Source organism: Erinaceus europaeus, chromosome 7, assembly GCF_950295315.1.
Source record: "Erinaceus europaeus chromosome 7, mEriEur2.1, whole genome shotgun sequence".
Lineage (NCBI taxonomy): Eukaryota > Metazoa > Chordata > Mammalia > Eulipotyphla > Erinaceidae > Erinaceus > Erinaceus europaeus.
This window is the reverse complement of record NC_080168.1, coordinates 81,536,393-81,562,271: the sequence shown is the minus strand read 5'-3', so window position 1 is coordinate 81,562,271 and position 25,879 is coordinate 81,536,393. Positions and strand designations below refer to the sequence as shown.

The 25,879-nt window shown below is 41.6% G+C and overlaps 1 protein-coding gene and 1 non-coding gene across 2 annotated transcripts in view; both read left to right on the top strand.

Moving 5' to 3' along the window:
- LOC132539556 (U2 spliceosomal RNA) lies at positions 1–195 on the top strand. The gene has a single exon (XR_009550911.1). It is a non-coding gene; the product is annotated as a U2 spliceosomal RNA (small nuclear RNA).
- Positions 196–4,134: 3,939 nt separating this feature from the next.
- The window catches only part of EBPL (EBP like), a 44,357-nt gene continuing 22,612 nt past the window's right edge, over positions 4,135–25,879 (top strand). The window contains exons 1-2 of the mRNA XM_007535067.2: positions 4,135–4,284; positions 21,649–21,718. Coding sequence (XP_007535129.1) covers positions 4,135–4,284; positions 21,649–21,718 — 220 coding nt within the window. The remainder of the gene's footprint in view (positions 4,285–21,648; positions 21,719–25,879) is intronic.

The window sequence follows — 25,879 nt, the reverse complement described above, 5'->3', positions numbered from 1 at the left end:
ATCGCTTCTCAGCCTTTTGGCTAAGACCAAGTGTAGCCAAAGTGTTCTTATCAGTTTAATATCTGATACGTCCTCTCTCCAAGGACAATATATTAACTGGATTTTTTTTGGGCAGGGAGTTGGAATAGGAGCTTGCTCTGTCCACTCCATGCATCGACCTGCTATTGCAGTACTTCCAGGAATGGTCCACCTCCTTCTCAAAAACAAACAAACAAAAAAAAAACAATTAGTTCCAGGCCAGGCAGTGGCACAACCATTAGAGCGAATGTTACCATGTGAACGACCTGAGGAAGTCTCTTTGTCCTTTATGTCTTCCTCCCCTCTCAATATCTTTTGTCCTATCAAATAAAAAATGTAGTGGCGGGTGTCACTAGGAACGGTGGATTCTTTATGTAGGCACTGAACCATAGCAGTAATCTTAGTGGTGATGGAAAAAAAAAAAAAAAACAGCAGCCTAGGAAGTGACACAATGGATAAAGCTTTGTAATGCCTGGTTCTCTTTCTCTCCCCTTCTCTCTTTAATATAACTTTTTTTTTTAAAGATTTTATTTATTCATGAGAAAGATAGGAGGAGAGAGAGAAAGAACCAGACATGACTCTGGTACATGTGCTGCCGGGGATTGAACTCAGGACCTCATGCTTGAGAGTCCGATGCTTTATCCACTGTGCCACTTCCCGACCACTCATATAACTTTTTAAGACACTACTTTGTTTATATCTGAACATGTATTTTATCTGGCCAAACAAAATTAAAATTGCAGGCTTGGCTTAGCAAAACCTGCTTTACCATGCATGCCACCCAGGTTCAAGTTCTGCTGCTTTGGTGTAACCTTTGACTCAGACAAAAAAAAAAAAAATCAGCCCAGAACAGTGAAGCCCTGGAGACAAGGGAGGGAGAAAAGGAAAAAGGAAAAAAAAAAAAAAAAAAGAACAAGCTTGGCTTATAAGTTACATTTTTATTTTAAAATTTTTAATACTTAATTTATTTTCCCTCTTGTTGCCCTTGTTTATCATTGTTGTCATAAGTTACATTTAACAAAAAAACAAAAACTTTTTCTCCAGTGCTATATCTTAAAGCCTAAGGAAGAGAGAAGAGAGAAAATGGAAAACCCATAAAAATATACTAACACATTAGAGAAAAGATGAGTGAGGTAATTGAGGTAAGTGACACTTTTATTAGAGAGTTTTAGTTGCCTTGTTAAGGTAGCAGAATCCAGTGTTGAAAAGCAGAGACTTGGGCAGGGGTATATATCATAATGGTTATGCAAACAGACTGTCATGCTTGAGGTTCCATAGCCCCAGGTTCAATTGCACCACCATAAGCTAGACCTGAGCAGTGCTCTGGTAAAAACAAAACAAAACAAACAAACAAACAAACCCAGAGACTTTAGGAACATCTAATAACAGATTCTGATTCTGACCTCTTCCCAGAGGCCTTGGGCAAGTTAATTATTCTTATTTATTGGTTAGAGACAGCCAGAAATCAGGAGGGCAGGGGGTAATAGAGGGAGAGAGATAGACACCTACAACACTGCTTCACCGCTCACAAAGCTTTCCCCTTGCAGGTGGGACCTGGGGCTCGAACTTGGGTCCTTGCACACTGTAATATGTGCTCAACCAGGTGCACCACTATCTGGCCCCTTAACTTATAATCTTATAAATCACTATTTAATCAATAATAATAAAAAAGACAAAGCAGTGGGGGCCAGGTTATGGTACACACAGTAGAACACACATGGTACCATACTCAAGGACCTGGGTTCGAGCACCTAGTCCCTACCTGCATTGGGGAAGCTTGAGCAGTGAAGAAGGAGTGCTGCAGTGATCTCTTCTCTCTCTCCCTCCCTCTCTCCTTCTCTCCCTCTTACCTTATTGCTTCTATTAGAAAAGAAAGAAAAAAGGGGTAATAATGATTTAAAAGATCACTAGAAATTGTGTAGTTATGCAGGCATCTAGCCCTAGCAGTAATTTTGGTGAGGAAAAAAATAACAGCTGTTCCAGGATTGTCTTGAAGTGAGACAATAGAATACAGCATCTAGCATCTAGCACTGAACTGATAAGACTTACTGCTCCTCTTTTCCACAGTTTTGTGATCTGTTTTTTTTTTTATACTTTATTTTATTTTTGAGAGAGATGCAGAGAGAGAAAGACAGAGACAAACACCAGAGCACTGGCTTACCATGGTGCGGGGGATTGAACCTGGGATTTCAGAGCCTCAGGCATGAGTCTCTTTGCATAACCACTATGCTTTCTACCCCTTCCCTTTCTGTTTTTTCAATATAAATTTTATTAGTGATTTAATAATAATTAACAAGATTGTAGGATGACAGGAGTACAATTCCATACATTTCCCTCGATCAGAGTTCCCTATCCTATCCCCTCCATTCAAAGATTCCCTATTCTTTATCCCTCTGGGAATATGGACCAAATTTTTCATGGGGTGCAGAAGGTGGAATATCTGGCTTCTGTAATTGCTTCTTCTCTAGACATGGATGTTGACAGGTCAATCCATACCCCCAGCCTGCTTCTATCTTTTCGAGGTGAGATGGGGCCCTGGGGAACTGAGGTTCCATGGGGCTGGGTGCCTAAACTACCAATCCATTATTGGTGGGGGCCATTTTTTCTATTTTGTTGCTATTGGATAGGACAGGGAGAAATCGAGAGAAGAGAAGATAGAGAGGGGGAGAGAAGGAAAGACACCTGCAGGTGGGGAGCCAGGTGCTGGAACCCAGATCCTTGCGCTTAGTGCCATGTGCGCTTAACCCACTGCACTACCGCCCGGCCCCCTCATACTGGGTTTCTAAAGAAATAGGTTTCCTTAGTCTTACTAATAAATGAAAAGAGGGAAAGGGGGGAGAGAGAGAGGAAGGTGGGTAACAGTTAAACCAAAGGCTTTAAAAGGCTTGCTGAAGTCTATAAAGATGCTAAGTCTCTCTGAACCTTGCAAAAACTGCAAGACTTGCAAAAATTCTTTAGAACCTTTGCCCCTAAAATTCTCTCTCTATTGTAAAGCTCCCACCACCTATCCTTCACTTTTGGACTCCTCTTAGTTAAAAAGTTAATGCATATGAACCAGGAGGTGGCACAGTGAATTAAAACCTTAGCCTCTCAAGCATGGGGTCCTAAATACAATCCTTGGCTATTGATGGTCCACAGTGATGCCTTGTTTCTTTTCCTGTAATGTATAGATTATTTATTACCAGAGCACGGCTCAGCTTTGCCTTATGGTGGTGTGGGAGATTGACTCTGGGACTTTGGAGCCTCAGGCATGAAATTTCTATGCATAACCATTATACTATCTACTCCTTCTCCAGTAGTTTTTTGTTTTTTGGGTTTTTTTTTAAAGTCAAATTGCTTTGCCCAGCGGTGGTGCATCTGGTTGAGCCACATATAACCTATGTGCAAGGGCCTGGGTTCAACTATTGGGTCCCCACCTGCAGGGAGGGACGTTTCACCAGGTGGAAGCCTGGATGTGGATGTCTCTCTCCCTATCTCCCTTCTCTAAATTTCTTCGTGTCCTATCAAATCAAGTTATAAAAAATCTTAAAAATTTATTATTTCGGTAACGCAGCGGGTTAAGCGCACGTGGTGCGAAGCGCAAGGACTGGAGTAAGGATCCCACCGGGTGAAGCAGGTCTGCAGGTGTCTATCTTTCTCTCTTATTATCTTCTCCTCCTCTCTCCATTTCTCTCTGTTCTAACAACGACCACATCAATAACTACAACAATAATAACTACAACAACAAAAACAAGGGCAACAAAAAGGGAAAATAAAAATAAATTTAAAAAATTTATTATTTCATACTTAAAATCATTTTAAAGTGATTAAAATCATAAATATTAAAATGATGTTAAGTTTATTAGATTCTTACAAATTATTTAAAATATGTGCGGAAAAAGTAAAATCGGGTGGAACAGCGGGACCCTATAACCAGACCTAGGGGCGTGGTCCGGAGCCATTGAGCGAGCTGATGAGCTGGATGAAAGCTGGGGTCTGGTGAGCGGAGGAGGGAGGCTGTGTGCGGGCCGCCGCAGGCCCCGCCCCTGAAAGCCCCCGCCCCGCGCACGGCCCGCCCCGTGAAGTCTTGACTGGTGGTGGTCGGGCGGTGCCTGGCCCAGTAAGCTCGCTTAAAGTATGTGTGCGGCGGCAGGGCCTTTGCTGCTGTGCGCCTGGCTACTGTGCGCGGGCTGCGCGCTGGGGCTGCGGCTGGGACGCGGGCGCGGGGCTGCGGACCGCGGGGCGCTCGCCTGGCTTTGCTATGACGCCCTGGTGCACTTGGCTTTGGTAAGCGCGGACCCCGCTTCCTCGGACTCTGCCTTCCGGCCTGGAGGAGTTTCCTGGGAAGAGCGGGAGTCTGTTAGGCTGCGCGGCCTCGGAGGGGTCTCCCCTCCTGTTCCCCAAGGCTTTCAAATGCGACTTCTGCTCTCCAAGGGGTGTCTGCTCCTCTACAGATTTTAAAAAAAAAAAAAAAGCAAAGCCCTCCCCAAATGTTATATTTCTATGGTCTTCTGTGAGCTCGGTTGCAGTCTAGTCAAAGGCCTTGGCTTGTTTGATTTCGTGGCCTGTTGAACCAGGTCACTGTGCGGTGTGGAGGCGCCATGCATGAATCCCGGCGTCTGCAGAACCTTCATCGTTTCTTGGGTCTTGGGTGACTACTGCATGACAGGTACCTTCTGCGAGTAAAATTTCTGGTCTTAAATTGCTGAGGAGACAGTATAATGGTAATGCAAAAAGATCCTCATTCAATCCCCAGCACCACCATAAACCAGAACTGAGCAGTGCTCTGGTGCAGTCCGTCACCACCCCCGCTTTTTTTTTTTTCCCCTCCAGGGTTATGCCTGGGGTTCATTGCCTGCACTACGAATCCACTGCTCCTGGAGGCCATTTTCCCCCCCATTTTTTTGCCCTTTTTCTTGTTGTTCTTGTTGTTGTTGGATAGGACAGAGAAACATCAAGAGAGGAAGGGAAGACAGAGAGGGGGAGAGAAAGACCATTTGTGAAGCGACCGCCCTGCAGGTGGGGAGCCAGAGCTGGAACTGGGATTCTAAAGCCAGTCCTTGGGCTTCACGCCCTGTGTGCTTATCTCGCTGAGCTACTGCGGGGGCCCCTTTTTCCTGCTTTTTTAAAAAAAATTTTATCTTTATTTATTTATTGGATAGAGACAGCCAGAAATTGAGAGGAGGAGGGGAGATAGAGAAGAGAGAGACAGAGACACCTGCAAACCTGCTTCACCACTCCTAAAGCCTTCCCCCTGCAGGTGGGGGCCGGGGGCTCGTTCCCCTGCAAGAGGGGACCGGAGGCTCGAACCCAGGCCGTTGTGCACGGTAATATGTGCGCTCTACTTGGTGCGCCACCACCCGGCCATCTTTTTTCCACTTTTTTAAAGTGGTCCCCATCTGTTTCATATTCCTTCCGCCAGGATTATTGCTGGAACTCGGTGCCTGAATCCACTGCTCCCAGAACGAGGAGTAGAGAGAGATAGGGTGAGAGACAGATCTGCAGATCTGCTTCACAAGTATTCCCTTTCCCCCCGCAGGTGGGGGCGGAGGCCTTGAACCTGGGTCCTTGGGCATAGTAACTGTGCGCTTAAGCAGATGCACAACCTTCCGCCCCCAAAGTATCTTATTAAAATAAATATAAAAATGTTCCTGATCTTTGCAATACCTCATAAACATTATACAGAGGAGAAAACAGGCCCGGCAAAGATAAGTGACTTTTAATAAGGGCACTTAGTGTGCTGGGCTTCATTGAAGAAAGATTGGGGGCCAGAGTAGATAGCATAATTGTTATGCAAAGAGGCTTTCATACCTGAGCCTCCAAAGTCTGAGGTTCAATCCCCCACAACACTATAAACCAGAGCTGAAGAGTGCTCTGGTTGAAAAAAGAAAAGAAAAAGAATTTTTTAAGGTCCATCCAAGATCAGCTGAAAACGGTGAAGTCACCATCTTTTATAGCTGAGTAGTATTCCATTACATATATACCACAAATTGCTCAGCCACTCATCTGTTGTTGGACACCTGGGTTGCTTCCAGGTTTTGGCTATTACAAATTGTGCTGCCAAGAACATATGTGTACACAGATCTTTTTTAATGTGTGTGTTGGGTTCCTTAGAATATATCCCCAGGAGAGGAATTGCAGGGTCATAGGGCATTTCTAGCCTTCTGAGAGTTCTCCAGACTCTTCTGCACAGAGGTTGGACCAATTGACATTCCCACCAGCAGTGTAGGAGGGTTCCTTTGACCCCACACCCTCTCCAGCATTTGCTGCTGTTACCTTTTCTGATGTATGACATTCTCACAGGAGTGAAGTGATATCTCATTGTTGTCTTGATTTGCATTTCTCTGACAATCAGAGACTTGGAGCATTTTTTCATGTGTTTCTTGGCCTTTTGGATCTCTTCTGTGGTGAATATTCTGTTCTCCCCCATTTTTGGATGGGGTTATTTGTTGTCTTGTTGTTGAGATTTGCAAATTCTTTATATATTCTGGTTATTAGCCTCTTGTCTGATGTATGGCATGTAAAGATCTCCCATTCTGTGAGGAGTCTCTTGGTGTGGGTAGTAGTTTTCTTTAGCTGTGCAGAAGCTTTTTAATTTGATGTAGTCCCATAGGTTTCTGCTTACCTTAGTCTTCTTTGTAATTGGATTTGTTTCATTGAAGATGTCTTTGAAATTTATGCGGAAAAGAATTCTGCCAATATTTTCTTCTAAGTATCTGATAGTTTGTGATCTAACATCCAAGTCTTTGATCCACTTGGAATTTAATTTTGTATTTGGTGAAATATAGTGGTTCAGTTTCATTCTTCTGCATGTTTCAACCCATTGTTTCCAACACCATTTGTTGAAGAGACTCTGCTTTCCCCTTTTAATAGTCTGGGCCCCTTTGTCAAAGATTAGATGTTCATAGGTGTGGGGGCTCACTTCTGGGCTCTCAATTCTATTCCACTGGTCAGTATGTCTATTCATGTTCCAGTACCAAGTAGTTTTGATGACAATGGCCCTATAATACAATTTGAGATCTGGGAGTGTGATGCCTCCAATTCTGTTCTTTTTTCTCAAGATTGTTTTGGCAATTCTAGGTCTTTTCTGGTTCCAGATAAACATTTGTAGCATTTGTTCTATTCTCCTAAAAAATGTGGTTGGGATCTTGATGGGGATAGCATTAAATTTGTAGATGGCTCTGGGTAATATATTCATTTTGATGATGTTAATTCTACCAACCCATGAACATGGAATATCTTTCCATTTCTTTGTGTCTTCTTCAATTTCCTTGAGTAGTGACTCATCATTTTCAGTATACAAGTCTTTCACTTCTTTGGTTAGATTTACTCCTAGATATTTTATTGTTTTTGTTGTTATAGTAAAAGGAATTGATTTCTGGATTTCAACTTCTTCTAACTTAGTGTTTGCATAGAGGAATGCTGTCAGGTTGCATCTCAGGGGAAAGAGAAGAGACCACGAACTTGTGGCGGAGCGGGAACGCAAATCTTTATTCACGCAGACGCTCCAGAATTGGGTGTGAGCACAGCAGTTTAGGCCACGTGGAGCTAGCAAAATGGCCGCCTCCCACTGTGCCCACTAGCCGTTCTCTGGGTCGGGTTGCGGAAGAGAAAAGAGCAAAGAGAGTGAAAGCGGGAACAGGAGAGGCTTTTATGGGAGAATTTCAGAAGTGGCAAGTCAGGACGGGATTGGCTAGGAAAGGGGGTAGAGAGAGGCAAAAGGTATGTTGGGAAGGTGGAAGTGTTCTTAGCAACTATTGCAATGATTTTAACTGAATTAGCAATACCCTGAGGGGATTCGTGGTGGTGGGGATCTTTCAGGCAAAACAATGATTTTGTAAGCAGAGCAGGGGGGCTGGCTTTAAGGCCCAACAGAATGCCACTGACTTTTGAATGTTAATTTTGTAGCCTGACACCTTACTGTATTTCCTGATGATTTCCAAAAGCTTCTTGCTGGATTCCTTAGGTTTTTCTGTGTATATTATCATGTCATCTGCAAATAGGGAGAGTTTGACTTCTTCTCTTCTAATCTGTATCCCTTGAATTCCTTGCTCCTGCCTGATTGCTATGGCAAGAACTTCCAACACTATGTTGAATAGTAATGGTGATAGTGGGCATCCCTGTCTAGTACCTGATCTGAGGGGAAATGCTTCCAGTTTTTCACCATTGAGTATGTTGGCTGTAAGTTTGCTATATATAGACTCCACTATCTTCAGGAATTATTTTCCATCTATTCCCATTTTTTGTAGTGTTTTGATCATAAAGGGATGTTGTATTTTTGTCAAAGGCTTTCTCTGCATCTATTGATATGACCATGTGGTGGTTTTTTTTTTTTTTTTTGTGGTGGATCACGTTGATTGATTTACGTATATTAAACCAACCTTGCATGCCTGAGATAAACCCCACTTGGTCATGATGAACAATTTTTAATATACTGCTGTATCTGGTTGGCTAGAATTTTGTTCAATATTTTCACATCTATGTTCATCAGAGATATTGGTCTGTAGTTTTCTTTTTTGGTTGTCCCTGTCTGCTTTTGGTATCAGAGTGATGTTGGCTTCATAGAAGCTGGAAGGGAGTATATTAGTGTCTTCAATCTTCTGGAAGACTTTTAAATGTAAAGGTATTAGTTCTTCTTTGAAGGTTTTTGTAGAATTCATTTGTAAAACCATCTGGTCCAGGACTTTTATTTTTTGGGAAGATTTTTGATAACTGTTTCAATTTCATTAGCTGTGATGGGCCTGTTATCTACTTCCTCTTTACTTAGTTTTGGAAGTTGGTAGGTATGTAGGAAATTGTTTATTTTTTCCAGGTTCTCTAGCTTGGTGGCATATAGTTGTTCATAGAAGCCTCACATGATACATTGAATTTCTGCAGTGTCTGTTGTGATGTTGCCTCTTTCATATACTATCCAATTTCGTTGATCTTTTGTATGGTTTCATATTTTCAATGTTATTGATTTCTGCCCTAACTTTAGTGATTTCTGTCCTTCTGGTTGCTTTAGGGTTCCTTTGTTCTTCTTCTAGGTCTTTAAGATGTGCAATCAGGCTGTTTATTTGTGCTTTTTCTTGTTTCCTAATGTGTGCTTGTATGGCTATGAACTTCCCTCTCAGTGCTGCCTTAGCTGTGTCCCAAATATTTTGATAGCTTGTGTCTTCATTTTCATTGAACTCTCAAAACATTTTGATTTCTTCCTTGATTTCCTCTTTGACCCAGTAGATGTTAAGGAATGTACTGTTGAGCTTCCACATTTTGGGACTGTTACTAATCTTTTGTTGATTGTTAAGTGTTAGTTTAGTTCCACTGTGGTCAGAGAAGATGCTTGGGATGATTTCAATGCTCTTGAATTTGCTAATGCTGTCTTTGTGGCCTGACATATGGTCTATCCTTGAGAATGACCCATGTGGACTTGAGTAAAATGTGTATTCCAGTTTCTTGGAATGAATGACTCTGAAAATTTCCAATAGTTCTAGTTTATCTATCTCCTCATTTAGCTCCCTTATGCCTTTATTGATTTTCTGCCTGCATGATCTGTCAAGTTGAGAGAATGGGGTGTTGAAGTCCCCCACTATGACTGTGTTGCTGTTAATATATTGCTGTAGCTCTTTCAGTAGACGTTTGATGTATTTAGATGGCTTCTCATTGGGTACATAGATGTTAATAATTGTTAAGTCCTCTTGATTGACTGATTCTCTGAGCATTAAGTAGTGTCCATTCCTATCTTTTTAATCTTATCTATTTTAAAGTCTATCATGTCAGATATGAGAATAGCTGTTCCTGCCCTTTTTTGTGGGCCATTGGCTTGTATGATAGTTTTCCATCCTTTCACTTTGAGTCTGTGTTTGTCTTGTTGAGTTAGGTGGGTTTCCTGTAGACAGCATATTGTTGGGTTGTGTTTTTTGATCCATCTTCCTACTCTGTGTCTTTTAATAGGTGAATTGAGGCCATTGACATTTATTGATATCAAAGATTGAAGATATTTTAATGCCATTCTTGTAGAGTTTTAGAGTGTTCTGATATATGGCCTATTTATGGTGGTCTGACTGTTTATAGGAGACCTTTCAGAACTTCTTTCAAGGCAGGCTTGGTGATAGTTGATTCCTTCAACTGTTGCTTGTCTGAGAAGGTTTTGATGCCTCCATCTAGTTTGAATGACAGTCTAGCAGGATATAGTATTCTTGGTTGAAAGCCTTTCTCAGTGAGTACTCAATAGATATCTTGCCATTCTCTCATGGCCTATAGTGTTTGTGTGGATGAGTCTGCTGCTAGTTTTAAGGGTTTTCCTCTGTAGGTGACTCTTTGTTTTTCTCTTGCAGCCTTCAGGATCCTTTCTTTATCCTTATTCCTTTCCATTCTAAATATGATGTGTCTTAGTATCTTTAAGTCTGGGTTAATTCTGTTTGGGACCCTCTGGCCTTCTTGAACCTTTATGTCTTTGATGTTGTCTAGACTAGAGAAGTTTTCAGCTATTATGGCCTGAAGAATGCTTTCTTCCCCTCCCTCTCTTTCTTCTTCTGGTAAGCCAATAATGCGTATATTGTTTCTTTTGAAGTCATCCCATAGGTCTCTGTTGTTGTTTTCAGTATCCCTTAATCTCTTTTTGAGAACTTTTACTTCTTTTTTAGTTGTCTCTAATTCGTCCTTGATCTTTCTAATTCTGTCTTCAGCCTTATTGCTTCTATTCTCTCTGCCTTCTACTGTTTTCTGGAGTTCATCTATTTTGTTACCCTGTTCTGATACTGTTTTAGCTTGTTCAGCTAGTTGTGTTCTTATCTCAGCTATTTCAGCTTTCAGCTCTCTAATAACCTTGAGATAGTTAGTGTTTTCTTCCAGAGTCTCATTTGTTGTTTCTGTATTTCTGATGACAATTTTTTCAAATTCTTTACTCACTCCTGTGATTATTTCCTTAGCTAGTGTTTGGATGTTGACTTCATTATTTTGTGCTTTACTCTTTGGGGGGCTTTTAGCTGGACTATTGTCCTGGTTCATTTCTCTAATATTTCTTCTTGTTGGTTTAACCATTTTATATATTACGTTATGAGGTCCCTCTCTCAGTACTTTTCAAATTACTGATCACTATTTTCTGGATTGACTTGTGTCTAAGTAAGGTAATTAAAGGGTTCACAGTGGTTCAAGTTAACAGTTGTTTCAATAGTATTTTAATCCCTAAGTTGGAGCTCAGTGGTTTAAAAGCCTTTTTTTTTTTTTCTTCTCTGTAGGCTATGGGAGCCTGATGGCTTTTAAACTATACGCAGGCTTCCTAGCTTAATCACTGACTCCTGACCAAGAGATAAAGCAGGGTGTGGCAGAGCTAATCCAGTGGTTATGCAAAGAGACTTTCACAGCCCCTCAGCTATGCCACCGAGGTATAGGTCTTCTCCTGAGTGTCCTGGTTAGTTCTCTGTCCCCTGGTTTCAGCACAGGTCCTCCTTGCCACTGCTCCAGAATCTGAGGGTAGTAGCAATGGAGACTCAGAGTTGCACTTGGTGAGTCTCTGAGGAGTCCTCTCCTCCCTTCAGCCGTCCCCTTGTTGGTGGAACAGATTGGAGGTGGTGTCTCAACTGATAAACTGCCAGTCTGTTACCAGCCACTTAATCTCTCCCTAGGCTCCTCTCTGACCACCAGCTACACATGTTTGCACTCACCAGTGATTTGGTGGGTTCCTGAAGTCCTCCTAGTCCTGTCTTGTTTTGGTCCCAGGTGGTCTCCTTTGGTATTCCTAGTTGATCCGGGAGAAGAGAGAAACAGATCAGCTGCTGCTCTGCGAGTTAGAAATACTTTATCTGTACTTATTTAAACGTAAAAATGCGACACATGATTTCAAAGCTTTCTGGACTAATGTCATTGAATTAATATTCAAAGTTTGTTGACAGGGCCTAGAGACAGGCTATTAACTAAAGCACCACTCTGCCTCGTGATTTCACTGAAAATTGGCTTTCTTTCTTTCTCTTTTTCTTTCTTTCTTCCTTTCCTTTCTCTCTTCCTTTATTTGATAGAGACAGAGGAACTGAGAGACAGAAGGGGAGATAGAGAGAGTGAAAGAGAGACATTTGCAGACCTACTTCACTGCTCATGAAGCTTCCCCCTTAGGTGGGGGAAAGGCTGGATATCAGGTCCTTGTGCATGGTGACATGTGTGCTTAACCTGATGTGCCACTGCTTGACCCCCTAGAATTGATTTTTTAACAATATCTAATTTATTTAAATTATTTATGATAGAGTCAGGAGGGGGGAGGGAGAGAGAGAACCAAAGCATCAATCTAGTACATGTGCTGCTGAGAATTGAAATTGGGACCTCAAACTTGAGAATACAATGCTTTATCCATTGTGCCATTTTCCAGACCACAGAATTGAATTTTAAGCATTTTCCCCCCTTAACCCAGAGTATAAGAGACAGACAGAGAGAGACAGGAGAGACACCACCAGGTGCAGGCTATCCCAAGTAGTGGCTGGGGGTTCAAACCTGGGTTTTCCAGTATGGTAAAGTGTGCATTGTACCAGGTGAACCATCCCTACAACTCCCCCTTCCTTCCCTCCCCTTTTTAAGACTCTTTTTTAAATTTAATTTTATTATTTTTTTTACCAGAGCCCTGCTTAGCTCTGGCTTATGGTGGTGCTGGGGATTAAACCTGGGACCTTCAGTACCAGAAGCATGAAAGGATTTTTGTATAAACATTAGGCTATCTCCCAGGCCTCCCGTCTCACTTTAGAACTTTCATTGAACATTGTCCCCCAAAAAGCAGGAATGATAAAATATGTTGTCAGGTCCATTTAATTAATATATATATAATTAAATGTTTTAATTATCTTTATTTATTTGATAGAGACAGTCAGAAATTGAGAGGGGAGGGGAGATAGGGAGAGAGACAGAGAGACACCTGCAGTACTGCTTCACCACTTGTGAAGCTTTCCCTCTGCAGGTGGGACCGGGGGCTTGAACCTGAATCCTTGTGTATTGTAACTGTAAGAGCACTTCTGATCCAGACCTACACAAACTGACATGACTCCCATATATAAGTGGAATAAAAGGAATTTTTCTTAAGTTTGAAAGACTGAAAATAAGGCCAGTACTCAGACTTAACACAGAGACAACACCAAAAGACAAGACAAGACAAACCCAGATGGGTGATCTCAGGCCAGTACCAAGTCTGGTCCTGTCGCTCTGAGATAACCAGGCTTGAAATTCACCCCCCTTTAAAGGGAAAAGTGAAGGGGGACGGTCCTGCATGTCCTTGCTAATTTATCTTTGGGGTAAAAGTCTCAAGGAGACCATTCCATTCTTGTCTTCTAGGGAAGAAGCAAGCAGTGTTTACAGAAGCCAAATGGACAGGTTAACATATAGCTGAGGAAGCAGGGGTTACAGGGTATGCAGTTTCAAGATGAACATTTGTATCTGCCTGGTGCGGAGCTGAAACAATTAGTGCATTAGTGTAATTTCATCTTATCTAGTTTCTAAGACATCTTCAATAAACTAGTCTAAATTTGGGGAATTCCATTTTCTCACAGTAACGTGCGCTCAATCAGGTGCACCACCACCCGGCCCCTATTTATTATTATTATTATTACTATTATATTATTAAATATTTATTCCCTTTTGTTGCCCTTGTTGTTTTATTGTTGTAGTTATTATTGTTGTTGCTATTTATGTCGTCATTGTTAGGTAGGACAGAGAGAAATGGAGAAAGGAGGGGGAGAGAAAGACAGACACCTGCACAACTGCTTCACTACTTGTGAAGCAACTCCCCTGCAGGTGGGAATCCGGGCTCGAACCAGAATCCTTACACTGGAACCAGAATCCTTACGCTGGTCCTTGCACTTTGCACCACCTGCGCTTAACCCGCTGTGCTATACCACCTGACTCTCCCTATTTATTATTTTTATGAAAGAGGCAGACAGAATGAAAGGGAGTGTGAGAAAGGACCAGAGCACTGCCCAGCTCTAGCTTAAGGTAGGGTTAGGGATTGAATCTGGGACCTCTAGGACCTTGGCATACAAATTGGTGTTCTAACAATCTGAACTGTTTCTCCAGCCTGTCAGACCCACTTTAAAAGGTTTTTTTTTTTTAAAAAAAAAAATATATATATATATATATTTAAAATATATATATATTGCCACCAGGGTTTCCTACCTGTAGAGTCCTCTGATCTTAGTGTTTTTCATTTCAATCATACATAGAAACAGGGGTGGGGAGTCAGGTGGTAGCGCAGCAGTTTTATTGCCTCCAGGATTATTAAAAGAGAAAAGAAAAAAGAAAAGAAAAGAGAAACAGGGGTGGCCTGGGAGGTGGCTCAGTGGATAAAGCATTGGATTCTCAACCATGAGGTTCTGAGTTCAATCTCCAGCAGCACATGTACCAAAGTGATGTCTGGTTCTCTCTCTCTCATCCTATTTTCATGAATAAATAAATAAAATTAAAAAAAAAGAAACAGAGAAGAGGAGAGAAAGGTGAGGCGCCATATCACTGTCCCAACACTTATGAAGCTACCTCTTTTTTATTTTATTTTATTTATTTATTAATGAGAAACATAGGAGGAGAGAGAAAGAACCAGGCATCATCCTGGTACATGTGCTGCCAGGGATTGAACTCAGGACCTCATGCTTGAGAGTCCCATTGCTTTATCCACTGCACTACCACCCAGACCACAAATCTCCCTCTTTATGTGGTGACCAGGGGCATAAGCCCCGGTCTTTGGGCCTGGTAAAGCTGGTGTTGTACTGCGTTAACTGTTAAAAGATATTTTAGACATATACAAATGGAAAAAAGGGCCAGGCAGTGGCACACCCAGCTAAGTGCATGTATTATCAAGAGCAAAGGACCTGGGTTCAAACCCCTGGGTTCCCCACCTGCTGGGGGGTCTGCTTCACGAGTGAATTTTTTTTTTTTTTACTCCAGGGTTATTGCTGGGCCTCAGTGCCTGCACCACGAATCCACTGCTCCTGGAGGTCATTTTTCCCCTTTTGTTGCCCTTGTTGTTTTATCGTTGTGGTTATTATTATTTTTGTTATTGATGCCATTGTTTTTGGATAGGACAGAGAGCCACACGTGTTTGCACTTACCGGTGATTTGGTGGGTTCCTGAAGTCTTGTTGTGGTCCCAGGTGGTCTCCTTTGGTATTCCTAGTTGACCCAGGCGGGCGAGGAGAGGAGAGAAACACAGCTGCTGCTGCTCCATAGCCCCGCCTCTGGAAGTCGGGCAGTGATATTTTAATGTATCTTTAAAAAAAAAATCTATTTATGGGGACGGTGGTGGTGCACCTGGTTGAGTGCACATGATACAATGCACAAGAACCTAGGTTCGAGCCCCCAGTCCCCACCTGCAGAGGGAAAGCTTCACAAGTGGTGAAGCAGTGTTGCAGGTGTTCCTCCATCTCTCACCCTCTTTATCCCTCTCTTCCCTCTGAATTTCTGTCTCTATCCAATAAATAAATAAAGATAATAAAAAAATTTAAATACTGTTTATAACCAAGTCTAGTGTTTAAAAAAAACTATTTATTTATGAGCAAGATAGGAGGAGAGAAAAAAAACCAGAAATCACTTTGGTACATGTGTTGCCAGGGATGGAACTCTGAACCACATGCTTAAAAGCCCAATCCCTTATTCACTCTGCCACCTCCTGGACCACATGTATGTTCAATTGAGATGGAGCTTACAATTAATAAGTGGTAGGGCAGAGGAAATAGTATAATGGTTATCAAAGGGACTCTCATGCCTGAGGCTTCAAAGCCTTAGATTCAATCCTTCAGACCACCATACATAAGTCAGACCTGGACAGTGCTCTGGTAAACAAACAAATAAAAACAAAACAAAACAAAGATCTATGATAATTCAGCTAGCCCATATTAATGGGCATGTTTTTATTTTGCCATTACATTCAGTGCTTCACCCAGCATCTTTGTGCACAGATTATAAAGATCAAAGAGGCACTTGAAATAAGCAGATATGGCCCTCAACAAAAAAATATGCCCATAATTATCTTTGGTGGAAGGTTAGTGCAAGAATAACCAGAATTTTTGGCTGAGCAAGGCTGGAATGTAACACCTCATTGAGAACTAAAGCCATAACTCGTTTGTTGACAGTAGAACCTGATCTGCTTCTCCATTATCCTTTAGAATTTACTTTCCAAATGGGAGATGTTTGGGTTTCCCAGATACCATTTAAATGCTGGACTTGCCTGTGAGACAAATATCAGAGTGTACCCTCTTTATAAGTTAAGAAGTTAGTCTGGTTGCTAACACAAGCCCCACAGGGGACACGATGCCAAGTGTACTGTAGTGGGTGGATTATAGAACAGGACCTCCAAGTGAGTTATTGTGCCAGCCCTTCTTCTGTTGTTTTATATGCTAAATAAGAGCTGTTAATGTCACTCTCAGTGTGAAATCCATATGAAAAATTGCTTTTTAAAGATAAATGCTTGGAGGAGTGTATTGTTTCTAGAATGCAATTATACAATGTATAGTCTTCTACTTAGTAAAAATTTCTGGAGTGTTCCAACTCTATGGAGCTATACCAGTTTATTCACCCATTTGTCAATCAATGAAGAAAATAGTTGGGAAAAAATTGAATAGTTTATAGTTTCTGAGTGTTACGTATTGCTGCTGTGTCTGCTTTCAAATATTTGTGTGGGCATATATTTTTATTTTTCCTGAGTAAATGGCATAGAGTTTTTTTTTTAAAAAAACACTTTTTTTTAAAGAATATATCTTTATTTATTATTGAATAGAGACAGAGATAAATTGAGAAGGGAGGGGGAGGGAGAAAGTGAGAGAGAGAGAGACATCTGCAGCCTTGCTTCACCACTCATGAAGCTTTCCCCCTGCAGGTGGGAGCCAGGGGCTTGAACCCAGGTCCTTGCGCACTGTAATGTGTGCATTTCACCAGGTGCACCACCACCTGACCCCGAGAGATTTTTTTTTAAATATTTATTTATTTTCCCTTTTGCTGCCCTTGTGGTTATTGATGCCATTGTTGTTGGATAGGACAGAGAGAAATGGAGAGAGGAGGGAAAGAAGAAGGGGAGAGAAAGATAGACACCTGCAGACCTGTTTCACTGCCTGTGAAGCGACTCCCCTGCAGGTGGGGATCCTGGGACTCGAACCAGGATCCTTAAGTTGGTCCTTGTGCTTTGCTCCACGTGTGCTTAACCCGCTGTGCCACCGCCTGTCTCCCTAGAGTGAGATTCTTAACTGTTGATTCAATAGGAACTGCCAAACTTTTTTTTTTTCTTACCAGAGCACTCTTCAGCTCTGGCTAATGGTGGTGTGGGGGATTGAACCTGGGACTTTGGAGCCACAGACTTGAGAGTCTGTTTGCATAACCATTATGCTATCTACCTTCCACCCACTGCCAAACTTTTTAATTTTTTCAAAGCGGACAATTTTCCAGTCTCACTAGTAGTACTGGAGAGTTCTAGTTGCTTAGTCCATTTTGGCTTCTGAAAAATTTAAAATAGTGGATGGCATACAAAGAACAGGAGTTTTTTCCCCCCATATTTTATTTGTGATTAATAGTAGGTTATACTATTTTAAGGTTACAATGTATAGTTCCACACCACACCCAGTACCGAAGTTTTGTGTTCCCACCCTCCCATCTCCCAAAGATGATCACCACAGTTCTCATAAGTCTTAAAAAACAGTTTGGTCCGGGAGGTGGTGCAGTGGATAAAGCATTGGATTCTCAGCCATGAGGTCCCGAGTTCGATCCCCGGCAGCACATGTTGCCAGAGTGATGTCTGGTTCTTTCTCTCTTCCTATCTCATGAATAAACAAATAAATTCCTAAAAAAAAAACAAAAAAAAAACAGTTTGTGAGAGTCAGGTGGTAGCACAGCAGGTTAAACGCAGGTGGTGCAAAGTGCAAGGACTGGCGGAAGGATCTCGGTTTGGAACACTTGGCTCCCCACCTGCAGGGAAGTTAGTTCACAAGCAGTGAAGCAGGTCTGGGGTGTCTATCTTTCTCTCCCCCTCTTTGTCTTTCCCTCCTCTCTCCATTTCTCTCTGTCCTATCCAACAACAACGACAATAATCACTACAACAATAAAACAACAAGGGCAACAAAAGGGAATAAATAAATATTTAAAAAAAACAGTTTGCTTGGTTCTGGGGTTGTTTGTTTTGAAAACTCATGTGTATCAGTTCTGTAAATTCCACACATGAGTTAAAGCTTAAAGTAGTTGTCTTTCATCTCATTACTTATTTTACTAAGCATACTCACCTCTAGTGCCATCTATTTTGTCCCAAAGGAAACAATAACATCTTTTTTACTGCAGAGTAGTAGTCTATTGCATATATATCCCACAGTTGTTTTTTTTTTTTAAGATTTTTGTCTATTTATTTATGGGAAAGATAGGAGAGAGAGAAAGAACCATACATCACTCTGATACATATGCTGCTGGAGGTTGAACTTGGGACCTCATGCTTTCTCTCTTGGACCACCTCCCAGGCCTCTGTCCCACAACTTCTTTAGCCAGTCATCTGTTGATGTACATTTAGACTGTTGTGAACATACAGGTGTGTATGTCCCTTCAAATCAGTGCTTGAGTGTCCTTTAAGGTGATCCATTTTTATTTAGGAGTTTGTTTGCCAGGTTTTTTGTTTGTTTGTTTGTTTTTTATTACCAGGGCACTGCTCAGCTGTGGTTTATGGTGGTGCTGGAGATTGAACCTGGGACCTTTGGTACCTCAGGCATGAAAGGCTTTTCGCATAACCACTATGCTATCTCTCCAGCCATTGCCAATTCTGACTGCTGGAAGTGCAAGATCAGGATACAACATGGTCATGTGGAGATCCACTTCCTACTTCATAGTTGATACTTCTTGTAGTGTCCTTGGTAGAAGAGGCTATGGATCTCTCTGGAGATCCCTTTTTAATCTTTATTTATTTCCTTTTGTTGCCCTTGTTGGTTTTTTATAGTTGTAGTGATTATTGTTGTTGTTATTGATGCCGTTGTTGTTGGATAGGACAGAGAGAAATGGAGAGAGGAGGGGAAGACAGGGGGGAGAGAAAGACACCTTCAGACCTGCTTCACCTCTTGTGAATCGACCCCCCCCCCACAGGTGGGATTTTTTTTTAAGGATTTACTTATTACATCTGAGAGAGAGAGAGAGAGACAGACAGACAGACAGGGAGATTGATTAATTGACACAGAGAGAAGCCAGAGCATCATCCAGTACATGAGGTATTTGGTATCAAACCAGGTACCTCAGATATATATTCCAATTCTCTCCCAGTTAGGCTAGCTCCCCAGTTGCTAAAGAGACCTCTGAATAAAACACTAATCTCATTCATGAAGGCTTTGTTTTCCTGATGTAAACACTCTTCAAAGGTCCCACCTCTTATTGTCATTATCTCTTTTTTTGACATATGAATATGGTGGTTCTCATTTTTTTAAAAAAGAATTTATTTATTTACTCATGAGAGAGATAGGAGGAGACAAAGAACCAGACATCACTCTGGTACATGTGCTGCCGGGAATTGAACTCAGGACCTCATGGTTGAGAATCCAATGCTTTATCCACTGTGCCACCTCCCAGACCACGGTGGGTCTCATTTTGACCATAATACTTAGCTGTAAAATACAGAATGATATTTTCTCCATTGGCTTCTTATGAAGATGAAAAAAAAGTTTTGTTAATTTAGGGGAGTACATTTTGAATTCAGACATGTACAGAACCACATTTATAATGCAGAATCTGATTCCAAAAGTCTGGAAGTGGGTTGGAGAATTCTGCATTTATAACAAGTTCCCAGGTGATCCAGGGTGTGGTTCATGGATAATATTTGAATGGATGTGAGACAATAAGTAGTCCCTATTTGTAGAGTTCAATAAATGTTAATTCTCTTTCCCTTTGTTCCTTTCATGACTCCTCCTCACTATACTTCATAGTCAGATTGATTCTTTACTTTCATCTCTGTGTAAAGTGATGATGCCCATACAATTAAAATCAGTCTTAGAAAATTTCCTTTCCAGTCTGAGAAGTAACAGTTGTCTCAGTAAAAAAGATTATTAAAGGAGAGAAGTGTCTTTAACTTCTAAATCAGACTCTAAGTTACCATTTTTTCCATACAGTAGAACTCATGTGGCTTGTTTGATGCTGCAAGTTCTCTAAGGGTCAGCACAGCCCACTGTTAATATCAAGCAACAGCCCACCTGCTGGCCAGGTCCCATCAAATGAAAGTTGTCATTTTACTAATTGGAGACAGCTGGGCAGCATATACTTTAGAAGTCACCATGGGTGGGGGTAGATAGCATAATGGTTATGCAATGAGACTCATGCCTGAGGCTCCAAAGTCCCAGGTTCAATCTCCTGCACCACCATAAACCAGAGGTGAGCAGTGGTCTGGTTAAAAAAAAAAAAAAAAAAAAAAAAAAGTCATAAAGCCCTAGGAGGCTGAATGAAGCAGCTGATCTTCCCAGGAACAATGATTGATGCTATTGCCATGGCATGAAAAAACAAGTTTGAATAGGCAGAAATTTGTGAGTCATATTAGAAAACGCTAGTCAATAGTGGCAGGATTTATGGACTGATTGTACTCATCCTGTTTTACTGTCACTCTTTTTAAAAAATATTTATTTATTTACTTATTCCCTTTTGTTGCCCTGGTTGTTGTTACTGATGTTGTCTTTGTTGAATAGGAAAGAGAGAAATGAAGAGAGGAGGGGAAGACAGAGAGAGGGAGAGAAAGACAGACACCTGCAGACCTGCTTCACTGCTTGTGAAGCAACTCCACTGCAGGTGGGGAGCTGCGGGCTCGAACCGGGATCCTTCCACCGGTCCTTGGGCTTTGTGCCACCTGCGCTTAACCCACTGCGCTACTGCCCTCTCTGCCACCCTTAATAATGAGTGTTGCTGCTTTTCCTCTAATTCTTTATTCAATGACACAAAAACAAACACAATGAGAAACAAAAACAACAACAAAAAAGGGGCTGGGTGGTGGCACATCTGGTTGAGCAAACACATTGCCATGCACAAGGACCTGAGTTTGAGCCCCCACTCCCCACCTGTAAGGGGTAAGCTTCATGAGAGGTGAAGCAGATCTGCAGGTGTCTATTTTTCTTTCTCCCTCTCTATCTCCCCCTACCTTCTCAATTTCTCTACCAAATAAAATAGAAAAAAAAGGGAAAAAAATGGCTGTTGGAAGCAGTGATTTATAGAGTTGTGCTTAATACTATATGTGCTTAACTAAGTACACCACCATGGTTTTTCCTAAATTAGTCCTAATAAGGGTCTGATATAGATACTACAATGCCACTTTAGTTAGGAGAGATCTCAAACTTTTCTGAGGTGAGAAAAAGGAAAAATAAAGAGAACTAATATGAAGTACTTCTTGAAGGCATAATAATCCAGAATTTATCCTATTTAATATACCATTTAAGCTCTCTCTGTGCAAAATATTCAAATTCTTTTTCCTTCAAAAGAATACGCTTCTGGTTTTAGAATACCAATCACTGAAAATCAGCACGTACTATATAAACACTAGCTTAAACCTGTCTATTTCCAAAATCAGGGTGCCGGGTTCCAGGTGTGTAGTGTGAGCTGTGTCAGTGCAGCTTGGGACATGTCAGGAGGTGGGCTGGTTGGGGGTTCAGGGGTTGTTGCCGTTCATACTGTGGTCGTGATGCTGAATAAGAGCATGTCTTCATTTTCTCCTCCCTAGGAAGGCCCTTTTGTCTACTTGTCTTTCATAGGAAACATTGCAGATTCCCATGGCTTGATTGCTTCATTGTGTGAGTATTTCCTTCTTTCTTTCTCTAATTTATTTTTATATTTATTTATTTAGTGATTAATAGTGGGTTATAAGATTTTAAGATTACAGAATATAGTCCTACATAGCACTCACCACCAAAGTTCTGTGTTCCCACCTCTGTTGTATATTTCTGCATTTTTGCATTTGAAATATTTGAGGAGATTTGTTGCTAGTGTGACTATCAATGAAATGATTACCTGTATCACATAATTGTATGATTTTATTTATATGAAATTCACAAAATGGACAAATCTTTAGAGAGATATTAGATTAGTGGTCACTTGTTGGGGTTAGTGGTCAGGGGGAGTGTTGGGGGAATGGAAAGTGACTGATAAAAGCTGTGTATTTTAGAATTTAGTGAGTGTCCAGCAAAGAAGCAACCTTCTGCACCCCATAAAGAATTTTGGTCCATACTTCCAGAGGGATAAATAATAGGGGTGGGGGTGGGGGTAGAGTGAGGGTTAAGCACACATGGCACAAAGCACAAGGACAGCGGCGTAAGGATCACGGTTTGAGCCCCCTGCTCCCCACCTGCAGGGGGAGTCTCCTTACAGGTGGTGAAGCAGGTCTGCAGGTGTCTGTCTTCCCCTCTTCTTTTGGTTTCTTCTTTTTTTTTTTTTTTAAAGATTTTATGTATTTATTAGTGAGAAAGATAGGAGGAGAGAAAAAACCAGATATCATTCTGGTACATGTGCTGCTGGGGAATGAACTCAGGACCTCATGCTTGAGAATCCAATGCTTTATCTATTGCACCATTTCCCAGACCATTCCTCTTCTCTCGACTTCTCGCTGTCCTATCCAACAAAAACAGCAATGGTAACAACAACAAGGGCAACAAAATGGGAAAAATGACCTCCAGGAGCAGTGGATTTGTAGTGCAGGCATGGAACCCCAGCAATAACCCTGGAGGCAAAAAAAAAAAAAGAATAGGAATGGTACACAGAATTTGAATGCTGGTGGGAACTGTATGGCATTGTATTCCTGTTATCTTACAATCTTGATAATCATTATTTAATCACTAATAAATATTAAAAAATAAAAGAATTTAGTGAGTGCAGTCTGTGGCCGTATCACCCTGAATGTACTCAATCTCGTGTAAAATTCAGTAAGTGCAGATTTAGGATTTTGAAGCATATGTGCATACATGGACAGTGAACTATTATTCAACCACCAACAAAACCCATCTGTGACAATATGACTATATTTTGAGGGTATTATGTGTAGTGAAATATAGAAGAAAAACAAATGATCTTACTGATATATGAAATCTAAAATGCACAGCAACAACAAAATTCAAACTCACAGAAAAGAGGTCAAATTTGTAGTTACTGAAAGGGGAGGAGGGTTTGGATGAAGATGCTTATAAAATAAATAAACAGTGGAAGTGGACTCTACAGCTTGATGGGTAGAGTTAATACTACTGTGTGATATATTTGGAAATCATTAAAAGTGAGCCCTGAGTTCTCATTACAAGAAAAAAAGCTTATCTTCTTTTTCTTTTCTTTCTTTTTTTTTTTTTTCCTCCTCCAGGGTTATTGCTGGGCTCGGTGCCTGCACCATGAATCCACCGCTCCTGGAGGCCATTTTTCCCCCCTTTTGTTGCCCTTGTTGTAGCTTCATTGTGGTTATTATTATTGCCCTTGTTGACGCAATTCGTTGTTGGATAGGAAAGAGAGAAATGGAGAGAGGAAGGGAAGACAGAGAAGGGGAGAGAAAGACAGACACCTGCAGACCTGCTTCACCGCCTGTGAAGCGACTCCCCTGCAGGTGGGGAGCCGGGGGCTCGAACCGGGATCCTTACGCTGGTCCCTGCGCTTTGCGCCACATGCGCTTAACCCACTGCGCCACCGCCCGACCCCCTCTTTTTTTTTAATATTTATTTATTTTCTCTTTTGTTGCCCTTGTTTTTTGTTGTTGTTGTAGTTATTGTTGTTATTGATGCCATCGCTGTTAGGACAGAGAGAAATGGAGAGAGGACGGGAAGACAGAGAGGGGGAGAGAAAGATAGACACCTGCAGACTTGCTTCACCGCTTGTGAAGCAACTCCCCTGTAGGTGGGGAGCTGGGGGCTCCAGCCGGGATCCTTATGCTGATCCTTGCGCTTTGCACCACGTGTGCTTAACCCGTTGCACTACCACCAGACTCCCATCTTCTTTTTATAATATATGAGATGATAATTGTTAACTACACTTACAGTGTTAATCATTTCACAGTATCTGTAAGTCATAACAGTGCACAATGTTGGCATTATTATATTATTATAATATTATATTTGAATAAAATGGGGATGTGATCAAACACCAATAATGGGGAACTTTTGGTAAACTGACACACCTTTAAGGTGACCAGGAAGAGCTAAAGGTTGAAACTCTTAGAGAAAGTTGGGAGGCGTCTGACCAGAGCTTGGTACACTTAGTCTGCGGGACTTTTCTCCCCTTGAGCGCCACTGTGGTGGAGGGTATGCCTTGCTGGGGAGACCTACTTTAGCTCCTAGTTTGGGGCTTTCCTCAAAATCTCTGTCAGAGGGATCAACTAGGAATACCAAAGGAGACCACCTGGGACTGAAACAAGACAGGACTAGAATGACCACAGGAACCCAGTAAATCACCAGTGAGTACAAACACGTGTGGCTGGTTGTTGTTTTCGACGGGTTATGTTGTTTTCGCCGGGCTGGCTTCACAGGCACGGGCGGGTAACAGACGACCAGGGACTCATGGTTGAGCTGTAGGCAGTATCTCTTTATTCATGCAGGATGCAGCACAATCTAAGACGAGCTAAGTTAAACTCAAAGTAAAGTACTGTAAAACTCACAATGCTGTCTTTATATATACTTGCCAAGTAAGGTGGAAACAGGATGTGACATAGAGAGGGTGGAGAGAAAAGTTACTGGTGAAAGTCAGAGTGTGACAAAGAGGGGGCAGATTAGGCGAGAATCCTATCACTGAACCACAAATGCCCTGGAGGGAGGGTGGAATTGTTAACAGTGGTTATGTAAATAGAATGAAGTGGTTATGTAAATATAATAGTGTTAAGCAGGAGGGATTTAAACCAAATGAAACAGAAGGGGTCTCATGCATACCAACAGCTGGTAACAGAGAGGAGAGAGGGGCCTAAGGAGAGATTAAGTGGCTGCTAACAGTTCAGCAGTTTATCAGTTGAGACACCACCTCCAGTCTGCTCCACCAACAAGGGGACAGCTTATGGGAGGACAGGACTCCCCAGAGACTCACCAAGTGCAACTCTGAGTCTCCATTGCTACTACCCTCAGAATCTGGAGCAGCGACAGGAAGGGACACCAGGGGACAGAGATCTAACCAGGAAACTCAGAAGACCTATACCTCGGTGGCATAGCTGAGGGGCTGTGAAAGTCTCTTTGCATAACCACTGGAATAACTCTGCCACACCCTGCTTTATCTCTTGGTCAGGAGTCAGTGATTAAGCTAAGAAGCCTATTGATAGTTTAAAAGCCCTCAGGCTCCCATAGCCTACAGGGAAGAAAAAAAAAGAGGATTTTAACCACAGAGCTCCAACTCAGGGATTGAAACAAGTGTTAACTTCCACCACTGTGAACCCTTTAATTAACTTACTTAGACACAAGTCAATCCAGGCAATAGTGATCAATAATTTGAAAAGTACTGATAAAGGGAACTCATAACATAATATATAAAATGGTTAAAACAACAAGAAAAAATATTGGAGAATCGTACCAGGACAAGAGTCCAGCTAAAAGTCCTCCAGAGGGTGAAGCACAAAATAACGAGTTCAACATCCAAACATTAGCTAAGGAAATAATAACAGGAGTGAGTAAAGAATTTGAAAAAATTATAATCAGAAATGCAGGAACAACAAATGAAAATATGGAAAAAAATACTACTTATCTCATGGTCATTAGAGAGCTGAAAGCTGAAATCGCTGAGCTAAGAATGCAACTAGCTGAACAAACTAAAACAGTATCAGAGCAAGGCAACAAAATAGATGAACTCCAGAAAGCAGTAGAGGGCAGAGAGAATAGAATCTATGAGGCTGAAGACAGAATTAGCAAGATTGAGGATGAATTAGAGACAACTAAAAAAGAAGTAAGAGATCTCAAAAAGAGATTAAGAGATGCTGAAAACAACAACAGAGTCCTATAGGATGACTT